Raw genomic sequence first — 13105 nt, 5'->3', positions numbered from 1 at the left:
TAAAACATCTCGATGCGCAGATTACCAACCCCAAAGAGAACCCAAAAAAAAGTAATAAATAAAAATATGAACCCTGCCTTAAAAATGTAAGACAAAGGCATTTATAAAAACTTAGAGCCCTGCAGGGCTGTAAATAAAAATCATTGTTTGTCATTAGAAACTAGACATATATCCAGTGACTTTGTGTGTGCACACATGGCTTTATTGTTTACATGACATGGCTGTTTGCGAATCTCCCCCAACGCTACTCAGTGACAAAAACTAACTAGTCTTAGTTTATTTGGGAAACATTTTTGGTATCTCAAGCTTGCTGTTTGCTGATTCGAATGACGCGCGGTGATTTCGTAAGCTACATGACTAGCCGGATTTGCCCCACAACCCAACTGGCGCTCCACCCCAACCGACTCCCAGTAAATGCTCCATCCCCTCCTACTGCTCCTTGGCCAGGCGGCGCAGGGCCCGCTTGCGGGTGCCCAGGATGTTCTTGAGGACCACGCTGCGGGCGAACTGCTCGCCGAACACGGCCTCCGTGAAGTGGATGACCAACTGGAGCAGGGCGTGTGGCAGGTAGCCCGCCGTCTGGGTGGCAATGCCCAGGGTGGACAGCGCCGAGCGCACATAGGTCTCCGGCGAGGGAGCGAACACGCTGGCCTTGCGGATCTTGGACATGTTGGTGGCCACGAAGCCCGGCTGGACGCTCTGGATGAGGATGCCGTGCTCCTTGTACTCCGTCTGCAGATCGTCGCTGAACTTGTTCACAAAGGCCTGCCGAAATCAAACTTAATAAGTTCCATATGAATTTCCATATGAGGAAGCCTTAATCTCACCTTAGTGGAGCTGTACACGCTCAGCAGGGGATTGGGAATGACTCCGGCGGTGGACGACAGGTTGATGATCACTCCACGACGCTGGGCGATCATGCCGGGCAGGAAGAGGGCCGTCATGTGCGTCACCGAGTGTATGTTGGCGGCCACAATGTTGCGAAGGAACTTGGGATCCGCCTTGTAGCAGTCCAGGAAGTACTCGGGATGGCTGTAGCTGATGCCCACGTTGTTGACCAGCACGCCGACGTTCAGGCCAGTGGTCTTCTCGCGTATCTTGTCGTAGATCTCGGCGCCGCCGGTGAAGTCCACATCGATGACGCGCACCTCCACGCCGTACTTGTCCCCTGAAAGTATGCAGGTTTTATGGTCACATTCGGTCGTTAACTGCCTTTGGGCAGGCGACTCACCTATCTCCTTGGCCACCACGTTTAGTTTTTCCAGGGATCTGCTGATCAGCACCAGTTTCAGGCCCCTGCGAGCCAGCTGAAATGGGGTTTGTGAATATTATTGAGATTTTCCAAATAGTTTCTTATGATCTAACGCATTTTCAGTAGAAATTTTATATTAATTTCAACAAATATTACTCCTAAGCTCCTTGAATATACAAAGAAGAGGCGGATGTGTAGCTGAGTTCCGAAAGGTATCACATAATATGTTCTAAGGAGATCTAAATGTTATTACAAAACTGCCTGATTATATTTACCGACTTTTGGAAACCTCATTTTTGTTTTTAGAACTCAAAAAACTAGCCCAGAATTTGGCTTATTCGTGACAAAAAGCAAAAGTTATTAAGAGTATGGTCTCTGAATTCTAATAACCCGATGAGGTGAAGAACAGGAAGTGTTTTCAGTGCGAAGTAAAAGAAATACCTGAATAAATGGGAATTTGGAGTGGACATTGAACCACTTTCTGTGCGCTCGACGCACGTCGAATGCTAATTTGGCAGAAGCTTCGGGCGGGGCCCTGCACATAGGTATAGTAAATAGCCACTCGGGCAACACGTGTTCCCTATGGGTTCTAGCTTCGATTGCTCCAAGTGGGCATTGCAAAATAAAGCCGGGAACCGCCTGTTTTCCAAAAAAAAAAGCACTGCGACTGCACTTTGTAAAAATAAATAACAAAAAGTAGAGGTGCGAGGGCTGTAAGTGCAGTAATTTTCAGCCGAGCAAACACTATTAGGGAATGTTTGCGACTGAACTGGAGACTGGGGATCGATTTCAAAGTGCAGATTCACTTGGCTAATGCATCGGCGACCGCAGAGCCAATGTCCAAGTCATCGTGGGCGACTCTCGATTCGGTAATTAGTAATTACTAATTGCTCATTATTGGATTTTTTGTAGCACTTGACCCGCCTCCCGTTGGCAATAGTCATTAGCGGGCGCTTGCTGGCCAAGATTGGGTCACCGCGATGTCGGTTACATACCTCCTTGGCGTAGGCCTTGCCAATTCCATCGGTCGAGCCGGTGACAACTGCAAATAGTACGAGTTAGCCAAGGGTTCTACGGGTTATCAGTGGACTGGTGGGGCGCGGGGAGCGTTCTTATCGATCACAGTGCAAAAAGCTGATCCAATGGAATTTTATAAATATTTCTTATAATTCAAAGATATATTTATAAAGGGTATGTGATATAAAACCAGGTTTTAGAATTGGAAAATATAGCATTCAAACATTAAACACATTTAATATAGGTCAAAAATATTTCAAAAATATATTAAAAATATCATTTTTACTTTTTTAGAGAAATGTGCTTTGAGAATTTTTTAAGATTTCATTTTTTTTTTTAATTTGCATTTTGTACCTCGAAAATATAGCATTCAAACATTAAATAACATATCCAAAATTTGAAATATCTCAAAAACATTTCAAAAATATCTCGAAAATAATCATTTTTATTCTCTTCAGAGTAAAATGCATTGAATTTTTAAATATTCATTTTTTAAAGATTTAAATTATTAAATAATATTTATAACAAAGACCATATATATGGAATTATTTTGTAACCTTGAAAAACATGGATATCATATCATGGAATTATTCCTAACCATGTAAGACATAGATTTTAAGTGAACTTTGGAAAGCAGTACCCTTTTTTTCACTGTGCACTCGAATGGCCCTCGTTTACCACTCCTTTCCGGCGCTTTTCCTCGTGGCAACCGACTCACCTGCCCACTCGCCCATCTTGGAGAGGTCCACGGAGGAGCCGAAGACCTTGGGGCCCACGACATTGGCGTAGATCCAGGGCAGGACCTTCCGGAAGACCTGGAAGCCCACGATGCCAATGGCCAGACCGCCCAGCAGGCTCAGCACGCGGGAGTTGTTCTCCTCCATGTCAGGGGCACTATTTCCTCGGATTATACCACGCGACTCGGGATCGGACGACGGCTATAGCCTCTGCCGGCTGATTGGTTTCTGATTCTCCGGTTTTCGAGCTGCAGTGCCGAAATGGAAGTGCTGACGCCGCTGCTTTTCGCCGCCGCCGACTGCGCTGCCCTCCGTCGCAGTAGTTCCACACCACGAGCACACACACCCTTCGCAATCAGCAGTGATTTTCGATTTCTCGGCTTGGTATTCGCCTGATTTAATATTCAAAATGCGTTTTTCTCGAAAGGTGAAACAGAAGGTGGAAGGGGAGAATGAAAACAAATGGAAAGAGCGATTGAGAATGTCAACTGTCGGCGGCGAAAATGCGAATGAACGGTTCTTTTCCGTGTCCATGTGCCCCCCCCCAGGGGTGTGTGTGTGCCCACTTATGTCATTTCGTATCGCGGGCACACACACCACCAAGAGCCGAAGATAAGGGCGGCTGCGAACACTGCCCGTCAAAAGCAATGACACTGAGTACCGTTATGTTCAGCATTGATTTGCAGATTTTGGGGATGAAAAAAACATCGAAAAAAATAGGGTTCAGGATTTACGGTTTCTAGAATCGTATAAATTAGAATTCTATCGGAAAAACTTTCCTGAAATAACACTAGAAATTATGTCATCGAAGCTCCACGCCGACAACTCTGTTAACAAGGCCAAGATTGTAAAATAAGATTATAAATTCATTAATTTTCCCTTTGAAAAAATGAACTTATGTACTTCTTCAATACGTAAACATAACTTATACATGACTCTTGACAAATAATTAATATATATCAATTTAAATTAATAACTTATTTATTTAAGTCAGTTTTAAATATATTTTAAAATATTTTGGTTATTGCTTTTATCTCTGCGGTCTTTCATGTCTATGTTTATTTATAAACCAATATAGTAAAGAAATTGTATTATAAATTTATTGATTTTCCTTACATAAATACTTCATCAACACTCAAATGTAACTAATACATTATTCTTACGTACTAATATGAAAAAATAATTGACATACCATGTTAAATTAATAATTTATCAAATTCTAATTGACTAAATAATGTTTAAATAAAGATTACCATATTTTAATTTAAATTTCCAACTCTTCAAGCTAAATTTAGTCGAATTATTTTAAAAAGCTGTAGACTAAAGATCTCGCGCAATAAATAGGTTATGCACATATTACTCCCCGCCAGTGTAAGTTCTATGTTCTCACCCATACACACAAAGCTGTGGCAACCACCGAATTAGTTTACGGCTTTACTGCACATGCGCAGGAAGCATAAATAAGTGCGATAAACAATTCAATTTGAACTGCATTTGTATGTGTTTAGTAGCTGGACAATTAGTCATTTAAATTCCAGATAAAGTGAGTAACGGCTGTTAGGTTAACGGTACTTCAGTGACAAAGCGGGATGGTAACAGAGACCACCCTGTGCGAGGATAGTCCTTTGCCTATCGATAAATATCGATTTTCTATCGGTTTTTGAATTTTAAGCTTATTTTTTGAAGAACAAAAAATGTAGAGGGCTGTATTTTTACAATTTATGCATAAAGAATTGTTATATGGGTTTTAGTAATGTATTTAGACCTTGTCTAAGTAAAATTAAAAAGCCAACAGATTTGTGGGACCCTGTTCAGTGGGTGCAAATCTCTAGATGCCGAAGTTGCCGAGAGAGATGCTGGACTTTCGGAGCGAATTCAGTGCCGCAGCAATTGTGGGTGAGGGAACAACAACGTCTACGGCCCGGCAACACGTATTTATATATTAAAAACCCTGCAAATATATATCCGAACCAACCGCCGAACTGAAAAGAGCTTTTTCTGGACTCCAATGCAAGCGAAACTCATCTTTGGGCAGATGTAAACCCGTATTTTTAGGAGGAAAACAAGGACTTCTTTATTGTTTGAGCTGAGGTGGTGAGTGCGTTTCCTATTTATTTCGGGGCTCGGGACCGGACTTCGTTTCGGCTCGTCCTCGTCGTCTAGGGATGTGGATGCTGGCCATGCGCAGAGCCTGCCCTGACCTACATTCCCGCTTATTGGCCATCCAAGCAGCAGTTGCAAAAGGATAAATACACACGCAACACGAGCTGGTTAATAAACGCTTTTCCGATTTTCCAATTTTCCGACACACTCCTCAGCCCCCGCCCCCCGCAGCCAACAGCCGCGCGCTGCAAAGTGTCAAAGAAGAATACTCGAGCTAGGACTCGTTGGCATCCAGATCCTTGAGTGCAATATGCCCAGTCTACGGGCGCAGGCCAGTCCATAGGCGAAGTGAAATCCGTGGCCTCCGCTGGCAATGCAGTGGGACGCTGATGCAGCTGGCTTTGGATCGATATAGAACAGATTACAGGCGCATATCCTGCGGTGAGTGGCGCCAGTGGATGCCTCATCTCGCACCCGCACCCGCATCCGCATCCGTGTCCCGCGTCTGTGCCCCCGCATCGTATCGTCTCGGCCTATGAAGATACTCCTCTGCTGCAGTGATGAGATCGAGGCTGTTCTGGATACTGGCCATTATATACTCCTCACTCCATCACATCGGCTCGGGCTCCACGTCGACCACATGTGAGTGTTCTCAAACTGCAGCTCCCTCTTCCTCCTCCCTGGCTAACCCTAATCACATCAGAAAACTTTTACCCAACTCAAACTTGGCGAATTTCAGCAAGAGCTCAACTATTTGTGTTTACTCTTCGGATTGGGCAGAGAAAAAATATTTACTTATGCTAATTTGATCTGAAAATATTATGGGTATACTATCTAATTTGTGTAACTTTAATACAATGTTTTTCTGAATATTGAGAAGAGAATCACTTAATAATTAACAAAAAATATTTATGTGTGCTACTTTGATTTCAAATTATGATAGGTTAATATCTTATGATATAAAGTAAATCAAAAAGAATTATTTTGTGTACTTTCAATAATCTTGATCTGAATATTGAGAACGAAATGGCTTAATATTTAACAAACATTATTAATTAATGCTGATTTGATCTGAAAATATTATATTTATAATATTCTGTGATAAAAAGCAACTGAAAAATAATTATTTTGTGTAACTAAACACAAACTTGATCTGAATATTGAGAAGAAAAATTCCTTAATATTTAAGATGTGTAATATTGAAGTAATCCCAATTCTTTGTTTGCATAAATAATAGAAAAAACTTTGTTGTAAATAAAAAAAACAATTTTTTTTATTTAATATTATTAATAATAATATTATTTTCCATAACTTCTTTTTTTTGACATTTAAGGATTATTTTAATCATATTTAAATTCAAATTCTAAATTCATTCTAAACCTAAAGTCTAAAATCATTTTCTACGATTTTTTTTAATTTTCCAAAACTAAAATCATTTTCTGAATTTTTTTTTACAATTTTCTTAAACTAAAATACTAAAATCATATAAATTCTTCAGCTCTAAAAATCCCTAATTACCAATATAATATTATTTTTCCAATAGTAAAGCGACCGCGAGCTGGCGATCCCTTCGACACGTTCCCCAAGAACTTCTGGCAGGAGTTCTCGTCGCCGTTCACCGACACGCCCGAGGATGAGGAGCTGGAGGTCACCGAGACGACCACCCACGAGCCGTTCCCCTTCTTCGCCGATCCGTTCACGACCCTGAACATCAGCACCCAGCTCTCGTCGAGCGTCTACCTGCACTGCCGGGTGAACGATCTGCAGGGCAAGACGGTCTCCTGGATGCGGCGGCGCGGCGACGACCTCACCCTGATCACCTTTGGCCAGCACACGTATAGCGGCGACTCGCGCTACTCGCTGGAGTTCGAGGAGCCCAACGACTGGAAGCTGCTCATCCAGTTCGCCAACGAGCGGGACGAGGGCCCCTACGAGTGCCAGGTGTCCTCGCACCCGCCGCTTGTCCTGCTCGTCTACCTTACGATAATTGGTGAGCACACGATGGGTTGCCAGTGGCCAAGTTGCCCATCCACGCTGACTCTTCTTCTCTTCTACGGCCAGTTCCTCACGTGGAGATCCTCGACGAGCGGGGCTCGGCCACGCCGGAGAAGTACTACAAGGCTGGCAGCACCATCGAGCTGCAGTGCGTCATTACCAAGATTCCGCATCCCTCCTCCTACATCACTTGGCGGCACGGCCTGCGGCTGCTCAACTACGACACCAGTCGCGGTGGCATCAGGTGGGCTATACAATGTAACAAATATATAGGGATTTAAGGTCCCTGCAAATATATATAGATCATATCTATAGGAAGTTAAGTCAAATCCGTTTTGAGTACTTGATATGATATTGGATTGAAGTTCCATAAATATATAAAGAGTTTTTATAGGGAGTAATCCTAAGGTTATGACTTCTATTCAACACATTTATCAATTATTATATTTATTTTAAAATATTTTAAAATTATTTAAATTTTTGTTAAAAATATTCTGGGGGTTATCGTTTATCTCTTAATTAATCTCTTAATCTCTTAGTTTATTGACAACAATATTTAGTATTGAAACCCGATTTAGGTTTAAATAGAGAAAAATTGAGTTGTGTTTAAACGAAATGTTAACTATTTAAATACTTTATATTTGAACAAAGTGAGAAAATTTTAAAATATAAACACTATTCATTTTTTGAGGTTAATCATTGTAAAAAATATTTTTAAAAAGAGTTAAAATATTGGTATTGAAGATGGTTTTTTTAGGTGTAGATTTATACATTTATAAGTTCCCTAGTTTTTGACTGAGACCATAATAACTTCATAAGATAAGGCTTACCATAAAATATGATATGATGTCCGTTTGTCCGCATGTCCGTATATGGTATACGGACAAACTTATATTTTTCTAGCTTTGAGGTTCAAAGTTTCCATGATTGATTCCCATAACTGGTTAACTTAGATAAGGCTTGCGATATGAAATACAATATGATATGATATGATAGTACTACCTACAGAATAGCCAACATTCGACTGGTTTTGGATTAAGTTTATTGACTATCATAACAAGTTTACAAAAATCCCTATAAAGGGCAGTTTAGTTAATTGATCATTAAATAGGTATACAAAATCTTTATAAATACTATCCCTATTCTCACTGGCAGTGTCAAGACGGACATGGTGCCGGGTCGAGCTCTGAGTCGCCTGTACATCGCCAACGCCAATCGCCAGGACACCGGCAACTACACCTGCATGCTGGGCAACGAGATCACGGAGACGGTGATGGTCCATGTGCTGAACGGTGAGTGGGTATCTCCCGGGGTGTCAGGCCTCATCAAAGGTTCCTCGGTAATTCCAGGTGAGGAGCCCGCGGCCATGCAGCATGCGGACGGAAGCCACCTGAGAGCCAGCGCCTCCACAATGGTTGTGTTATTTCTAGTGTACGTGTGCGTCTCCGGGTCCCTCTCCGTCGCCGGAATGCGGCGGGAATGGGGCCTGGGCTGGGGACTGGGGCGATGACGGCGCGGCGGAGAGCGGGGAGCGTAGAGCCCCAGATTGTGGCGCGGGGAAATGCATACACCAAAAAGAATCTTGTCCAGGATTGCATTTTCGACTTTTACTCTAATCATGGGTTGTTTAACATACGATACATAGCATAAACCGAGTACTAAGCTTAAGTCAAGTGTATTTAAAAACCGGAAATCGAAAGATCAAGAGAAAATCTCGTACTATTAAGGGCGTACGCGGAATCTAGATGAGAAATTGATTTTTAGCGCTAGAACATAACATTATTATCATAATCGAATCGAATCGAATTGAATCGAATTGAATCGAATTGAATTGAATTGTACTACCCCAAACGGCCGTGTTTATGTTGGCTAGCATATTGACCTTATACACATGCCCATTGTCGCATCTAACCTACCCATTTGGCTCTTTGTTACCATGGAAACACATAGATCTGTAAGCCCAATTGTTTCTCGCTCGAATCGCCTTCCAAAGGTCGTCTCTCACAGTCCCCACAACGCTCGTGTGTATCCCGTGTCCCCGTATATACATATGGAATACACCTCCGATCCAAGGCCTTGTTAGTGAAAAAATGGTTGTAGCTTCTTGAAATCAAACAGCATATCAGTTGGGATCATTCTAAACGTAATACTAATCAATACCGATCGAAATCGTAGCTTCATCCTTGATTCGGTTCTTTGTCCTTCGAGTCCCTCGATAACTGGAGAGTTTGGGAAAACACTTAAGAGGTTGTTAAATTATCTGATAATTCCAAACATTATGAATGCGTGAGAAGTTAGTTTTTGCCTCGGTTAGTTTATGATTTATGCGAAAACCCAAAAAATGTAGAACCGTAGCAGAGAAACCACTTAGGAAATGTTTAACGTTAACAAAACTGTGCCATTCAAAATGGATACATATCGTTTAATTGTTGTTAATTCGGTTGCGGAACCAATGACCATGCGAGGCAGACGAAATTAATAGTATATTTGCATATTTTTGGCGTCGAAGGCACAACACAACTCGGACCAATGGGTAATACTTGATTGTTTGATTGAAAAAGGGTCCCAAAGTGAAAAACAAAACGAAACACTAACCACTAATTCAATTAGAGCAAGTAAAAAACGATCGACCGTCAAGAAGAAGAAGCAAAGAAAACGTTTCCACTTTCATTTCCCGATTTTAGCCAGTGCCCACTGCACCCCCACATGCGAGTATCTCAATCTTGTCTTTGGCTTTCGCTTGCCCAAATATACCCACTCACCGACGGCTTTCCCAATTCATATTGCTTTCAAGATCGGTTAATATACACACTCTCTTTACAAATTGTATTTTGAACTCAAAGCTCAGCTTGGAATACACAAAGGAAAAACGAAAAAAAAGATATGAGAAACAGAAATATTTATAGGGCTCGAGGCCTAAGTACTTGGGTAAACTAATTTCAAATGGTCCAGTGTAGTTATTGTACATTATTCAAATTGATCCCGACCCAAATCGGTCCTTGGAGTATGGTCCTTAAATAACACAAGTGAGAAACCAAACCAAACCAAACAAAACAAAAATGTTGGAGTGAGATAACGAAACAATACTTAGAGACTAATGAAAGTGACGAAACGAAACTTTTAGAAAGATTTTGGTTACAGAATTATATTTAATAATTACTACATTTAAAATTGAGATTATGAAACCACATGCATACATAATGTGCAACGCGGGCGTCCTCTGGTCAATAGCCGAAGCGACTGCGACGGCCCCAAAGATGCCGTCATTGTCGAACAAGAAACAGAAAACGAAAAACCAAAAATAAGTAACTAAAAACTAATGCAAAATTGTATAAAAACACACACACATTTGTTTTTTCTATTAAAACATTCAAAAGATTAAGGCTGCCTTTCATTTTTACTGCATATGTAGGTATATATTTACATATATAAAGACTAACCGCGACTGCTGCTCGCGGTATTAAATAGTAAAACAATATCATCTTAGCTTAAACCTAGGTTCTGGGTGCCTCAGCCTTCGTACTCCACATCGGCGTCTGTGTACATCCTGGCCGGCTGCCCAGCCAGGCCATTGTCCGTCTCCATCATCTCCACATCGCGACAGCTGGCCGCCTGCAGTTCCCTCCGCACATCGGGCGTGATCTTGAAGTGGCTCTTCTTCCTGCAAAACAAATAGTTGTAACCTTGGGTTCTCAGCGGGTTTCAATTGGCTTACTTGAGCAGCTGGAGCAGGGCATCCCGCTGCTCGGAGGATATGTCGTTCTTGTAGCGCTGCGCAAAGGTGAGCAGGCTCTGGTGCCATAGCACTGGCAGCTCCCGCTTGTCGTTCTCGAATCTAAAAGAAAACAAGGTTAAAGTAATTTGGTAAACCCATATAGACACTGGATAACCCACCTGAGAAAGTGAAAGACGGCGGCATCCACGACGCGATAGGGTAGAGCGTAGCGCTTGTCCAGGAAGTAGCGTATGAAAATAGAGTTGGCGCCCGAGTAGGCCATCTCGCAGATCTTCAGCAGACAGGCGGAGGAGTGCAGGACGGGTATGGAGCTGCGGGCCACCACGCTGCCAAAGATGATGGCCTCGCGCAGCGTACAATCGCCGCCCTCGAGCAGCGGCAGGATGATGCCCTTCATAAAGGCAGCCGGCTTGAAGAGAGCCCGCTTCAGGGCATTGTACAGATGCATATTCAGCTTCTTGTACTCGCAGAGATCGTCGCGAACACGTGGCAGCAGCACCAGGTTGTAGAACCTCTGGGCCATCGCTTGCGACAGCACCGAGCAGAAGATCCGGGTGCCCTGGAACATGGCGGCTGCGCTCCAATTGTGCGGCTCCGTGATGAACAGGATCTGCTCCCAGTTGCGCAACTTGGGTATGATCTTGAAGGCCTTCGGTATCTTGCCACTGCGATAGCGCTTGAGCACATCGCGCACACCCTCGTACATCTCCTTCACCTTGGGATCGATCTCCTCGATCTTCAGCGAGCCCTCGTCGGAGATCTTGGTGTGTATGTCGGCCTCCTTCTCCTGGATCTTCTGCATGATCATCTTGGAGAGGTGCAGCGTGCGCTTGCCCTCCTGCGCCGGCTGCTGGAAGCGCTCGAAGGCGGCCACATCGTCTTCGTCCATGTCCAGGTCGGCCATGAAGTCGGTCTCATTGACTTCGTCGTCCTCCTTGGCATGGCCGTCGTCTGGGGAAAAGAAATACGTGCTGTAGAGTTAGTGGCGATTCCTTAGAAAGGTATTTTATCAAAATCGAAAGATTTGATCCTATATCTAGCTTGGAAACATGATACTTGGAGCACTTACTCAAACTGAAGTTGACTTTCTTGACGGTCACCAAGCTGGGAAAGTTCTCCTCGTCCAGCTCCAGCTGCTGCAGCTTGGCCGCGGCCAGGATCTTCTGGCTGCTCCTGGCATCGATGTTCTGCGAAGAGATGTTTACAAATATAGTTTTATTTCGAAATTTGACTAAAACTCCATCTCTTACCGCCGATTCCTCGGCCCGCAGCTTGACCTTATCCTTGGTCTTGTTCTTGGCCACCTTGCCCTCCGTGATCTGCTTCTCCAGGTTCACATTCTTGATGGTCGCCACATTGGCCTTCTTTGGCTTGCCCATGCTGCCGGGATATCCTTATATCTCAATCGTAGTAACAAAATCAAGGAATTCTAATCACTACACGTGTTGCAACAAAGCAGGGGGCGTTGCCAGCTGGCCTCCAGACTCGAAAAACAAAACACATTTTTCACCTATCCGGCAGCGCTACTCAAGGGCTGCCATTCGATAGGTTCATTTAACCAGGGATGGTGCACAAGCGATACTGATATTGCGAAGTGACTTTACAAAAATAAATATTTTTTCAAGATTAGTGATAACGTATTACCTACTTCTTGGAAACCATACATACCATAATTTTTAAAATAAAGCTTTTTAAGAAATAAATGTTTCTTTATCTCTACCACCAAAGTTGAGAATTAAATAAATCAATTATACACGAAAAACAAATCTTTATTTAAGTACCTTTTTACCAAATTAAAAAAAAAAACTATTGCTTTTAATTTGGTTGTGAAACTTATTTATAACTAATTTCAATAACTTTTATTTTAATTTTTAAAATCATAATTGAACATAAGGCTTGTAACGTTGTACCATTTGCCATAAAATCATCACATTAACCATTTTGACAATAACTTTTATTTTATTTTTTAAAATCAAAATTGAATAAAAAGCTTATAACGTTTTACCATTTGCTATATGACATCATTAAGTGGTGTTTTCATTTTGTTAGGCTTTTTTGTTTATTTATATTTTTGACTCATTATATTTTTTACCACCAAGACCACCATTATATTTTTTATTTGGAAAATGAATCTTTTTTTTTTGATTATATAGAATGGGCTTATAAAATATTTGGTTTTTTTTCAAATATAGATTTTATTAGAAGATTGCAAGCTTCAAATGAACAATACAACATCACTTTTTAATATTCGGCTAAAAATATTTG

General features: G+C 42.1%; 3 protein-coding genes across 3 annotated transcripts; 1 reads left to right on the top strand and 2 right to left on the bottom strand.

The window, feature by feature from the left end:
• Window positions 1-169: 169 nt before the first annotated feature.
• On the bottom strand, window positions 170-3514 carry LOC108023795 (very-long-chain 3-oxoacyl-CoA reductase). The gene is made up of 5 exons (XM_017093435.3): window positions 2988-3514; window positions 2248-2294; window positions 1232-1307; window positions 828-1168; window positions 170-765 (listed from the first exon to the last, which is right to left on the bottom strand). Exons 1-5 carry the CDS (start codon window positions 3151-3153, stop codon window positions 430-432), a joined length of 966 nt encoding a protein of 321 aa, XP_016948924.1. The 5' UTR covers window positions 3154-3514; the 3' UTR covers window positions 170-429.
• A 958-nt stretch (window positions 3515-4472) lies between these two features.
• LOC108023798 (fibroblast growth factor receptor 3) lies at window positions 4473-10486 on the top strand. Its single transcript, XM_050885743.1, has 7 exons — window positions 4473-4549; window positions 4782-5100; window positions 5325-5751; window positions 6653-7099; window positions 7171-7348; window positions 8260-8396; window positions 8454-10486. The coding sequence occupies exons 3-7, from the start codon at window positions 5670-5672 to the stop codon at window positions 8612-8614; spliced, it is 1005 nt and encodes a 334-aa protein (XP_050741700.1). The 5' UTR covers window positions 4473-4549; window positions 4782-5100; window positions 5325-5669; the 3' UTR covers window positions 8615-10486.
• A 7-nt stretch (window positions 10487-10493) lies between these two features.
• On the bottom strand, window positions 10494-12335 carry LOC108023801 (bystin). The gene is made up of 5 exons (XM_017093442.3): window positions 12091-12335; window positions 11910-12027; window positions 10999-11791; window positions 10820-10939; window positions 10494-10765 (listed from the first exon to the last, which is right to left on the bottom strand). Exons 1-5 carry the CDS (start codon window positions 12217-12219, stop codon window positions 10615-10617), a joined length of 1311 nt encoding a protein of 436 aa, XP_016948931.1. The 5' UTR covers window positions 12220-12335; the 3' UTR covers window positions 10494-10614.
• Between the last annotated feature and the right edge of the window lie 770 nt (window positions 12336-13105).

This window comes from Drosophila biarmipes, chromosome X (assembly GCF_025231255.1).
Source record: "Drosophila biarmipes strain raj3 chromosome X, RU_DBia_V1.1, whole genome shotgun sequence".
Taxonomy (NCBI): Eukaryota; Metazoa; Arthropoda; class Insecta; order Diptera; family Drosophilidae; genus Drosophila; species Drosophila biarmipes.
Note: the sequence above shows the minus strand (reverse complement) of the source record. Positions and strands in the feature narration are given on the sequence as shown.

What these genes read in the sequence shown, in the direction of transcription:
- LOC108023801 (XM_017093442.3), bottom strand. Translation starts at nt 12,219, where the DNA reads ATGGGCAAGCCAAAGAAGGCCAATGTGGCGACCATCAAGAATGTGAAC. An exon ending in GAAAGTCAACTTCAGTTTGA is followed by an intron (nt 11,792 to 11,909) that starts GTAAGTGCTCCA and finishes TCTTTTCCCCAG; the next exon opens with ACGACGGCCATGCCAAGGAG. An exon ending in GCCCTGCTCCAGCTGCTCAA is followed by an intron (nt 10,766 to 10,819) that starts GTAAGCCAATTG and finishes TTTGTTTTGCAG; the next exon opens with GAAGAAGAGCCACTTCAAGA.
- LOC108023795 (XM_017093435.3), bottom strand. Translation starts at nt 3,153, where the DNA reads ATGGAGGAGAACAACTCCCGCGTGCTGAGCCTGCTGGGCGGTCTGGCC. An exon ending in CAAGATGGGCGAGTGGGCAG is followed by an intron (nt 2,295 to 2,987) that starts GTGAGTCGGTTG and finishes TACTATTTGCAG; the next exon opens with TTGTCACCGGCTCGACCGAT. An exon ending in GCGTGTACAGCTCCACTAAG is followed by an intron (nt 766 to 827) that starts GTGAGATTAAGG and finishes TGATTTCGGCAG; the next exon opens with GCCTTTGTGAACAAGTTCAG.
- LOC108023798 (XM_050885743.1), top strand. Translation starts at nt 5,670, where the DNA reads ATGAGATCGAGGCTGTTCTGGATACTGGCCATTATATACTCCTCACTC. An exon ending in GGGCTCCACGTCGACCACAT is followed by an intron (nt 5,752 to 6,652) that starts GTGAGTGTTCTC and finishes TTTTTCCAATAG; the next exon opens with TAAAGCGACCGCGAGCTGGC. An exon ending in GATGGTCCATGTGCTGAACG is followed by an intron (nt 8,397 to 8,453) that starts GTGAGTGGGTAT and finishes CGGTAATTCCAG; the next exon opens with GTGAGGAGCCCGCGGCCATG.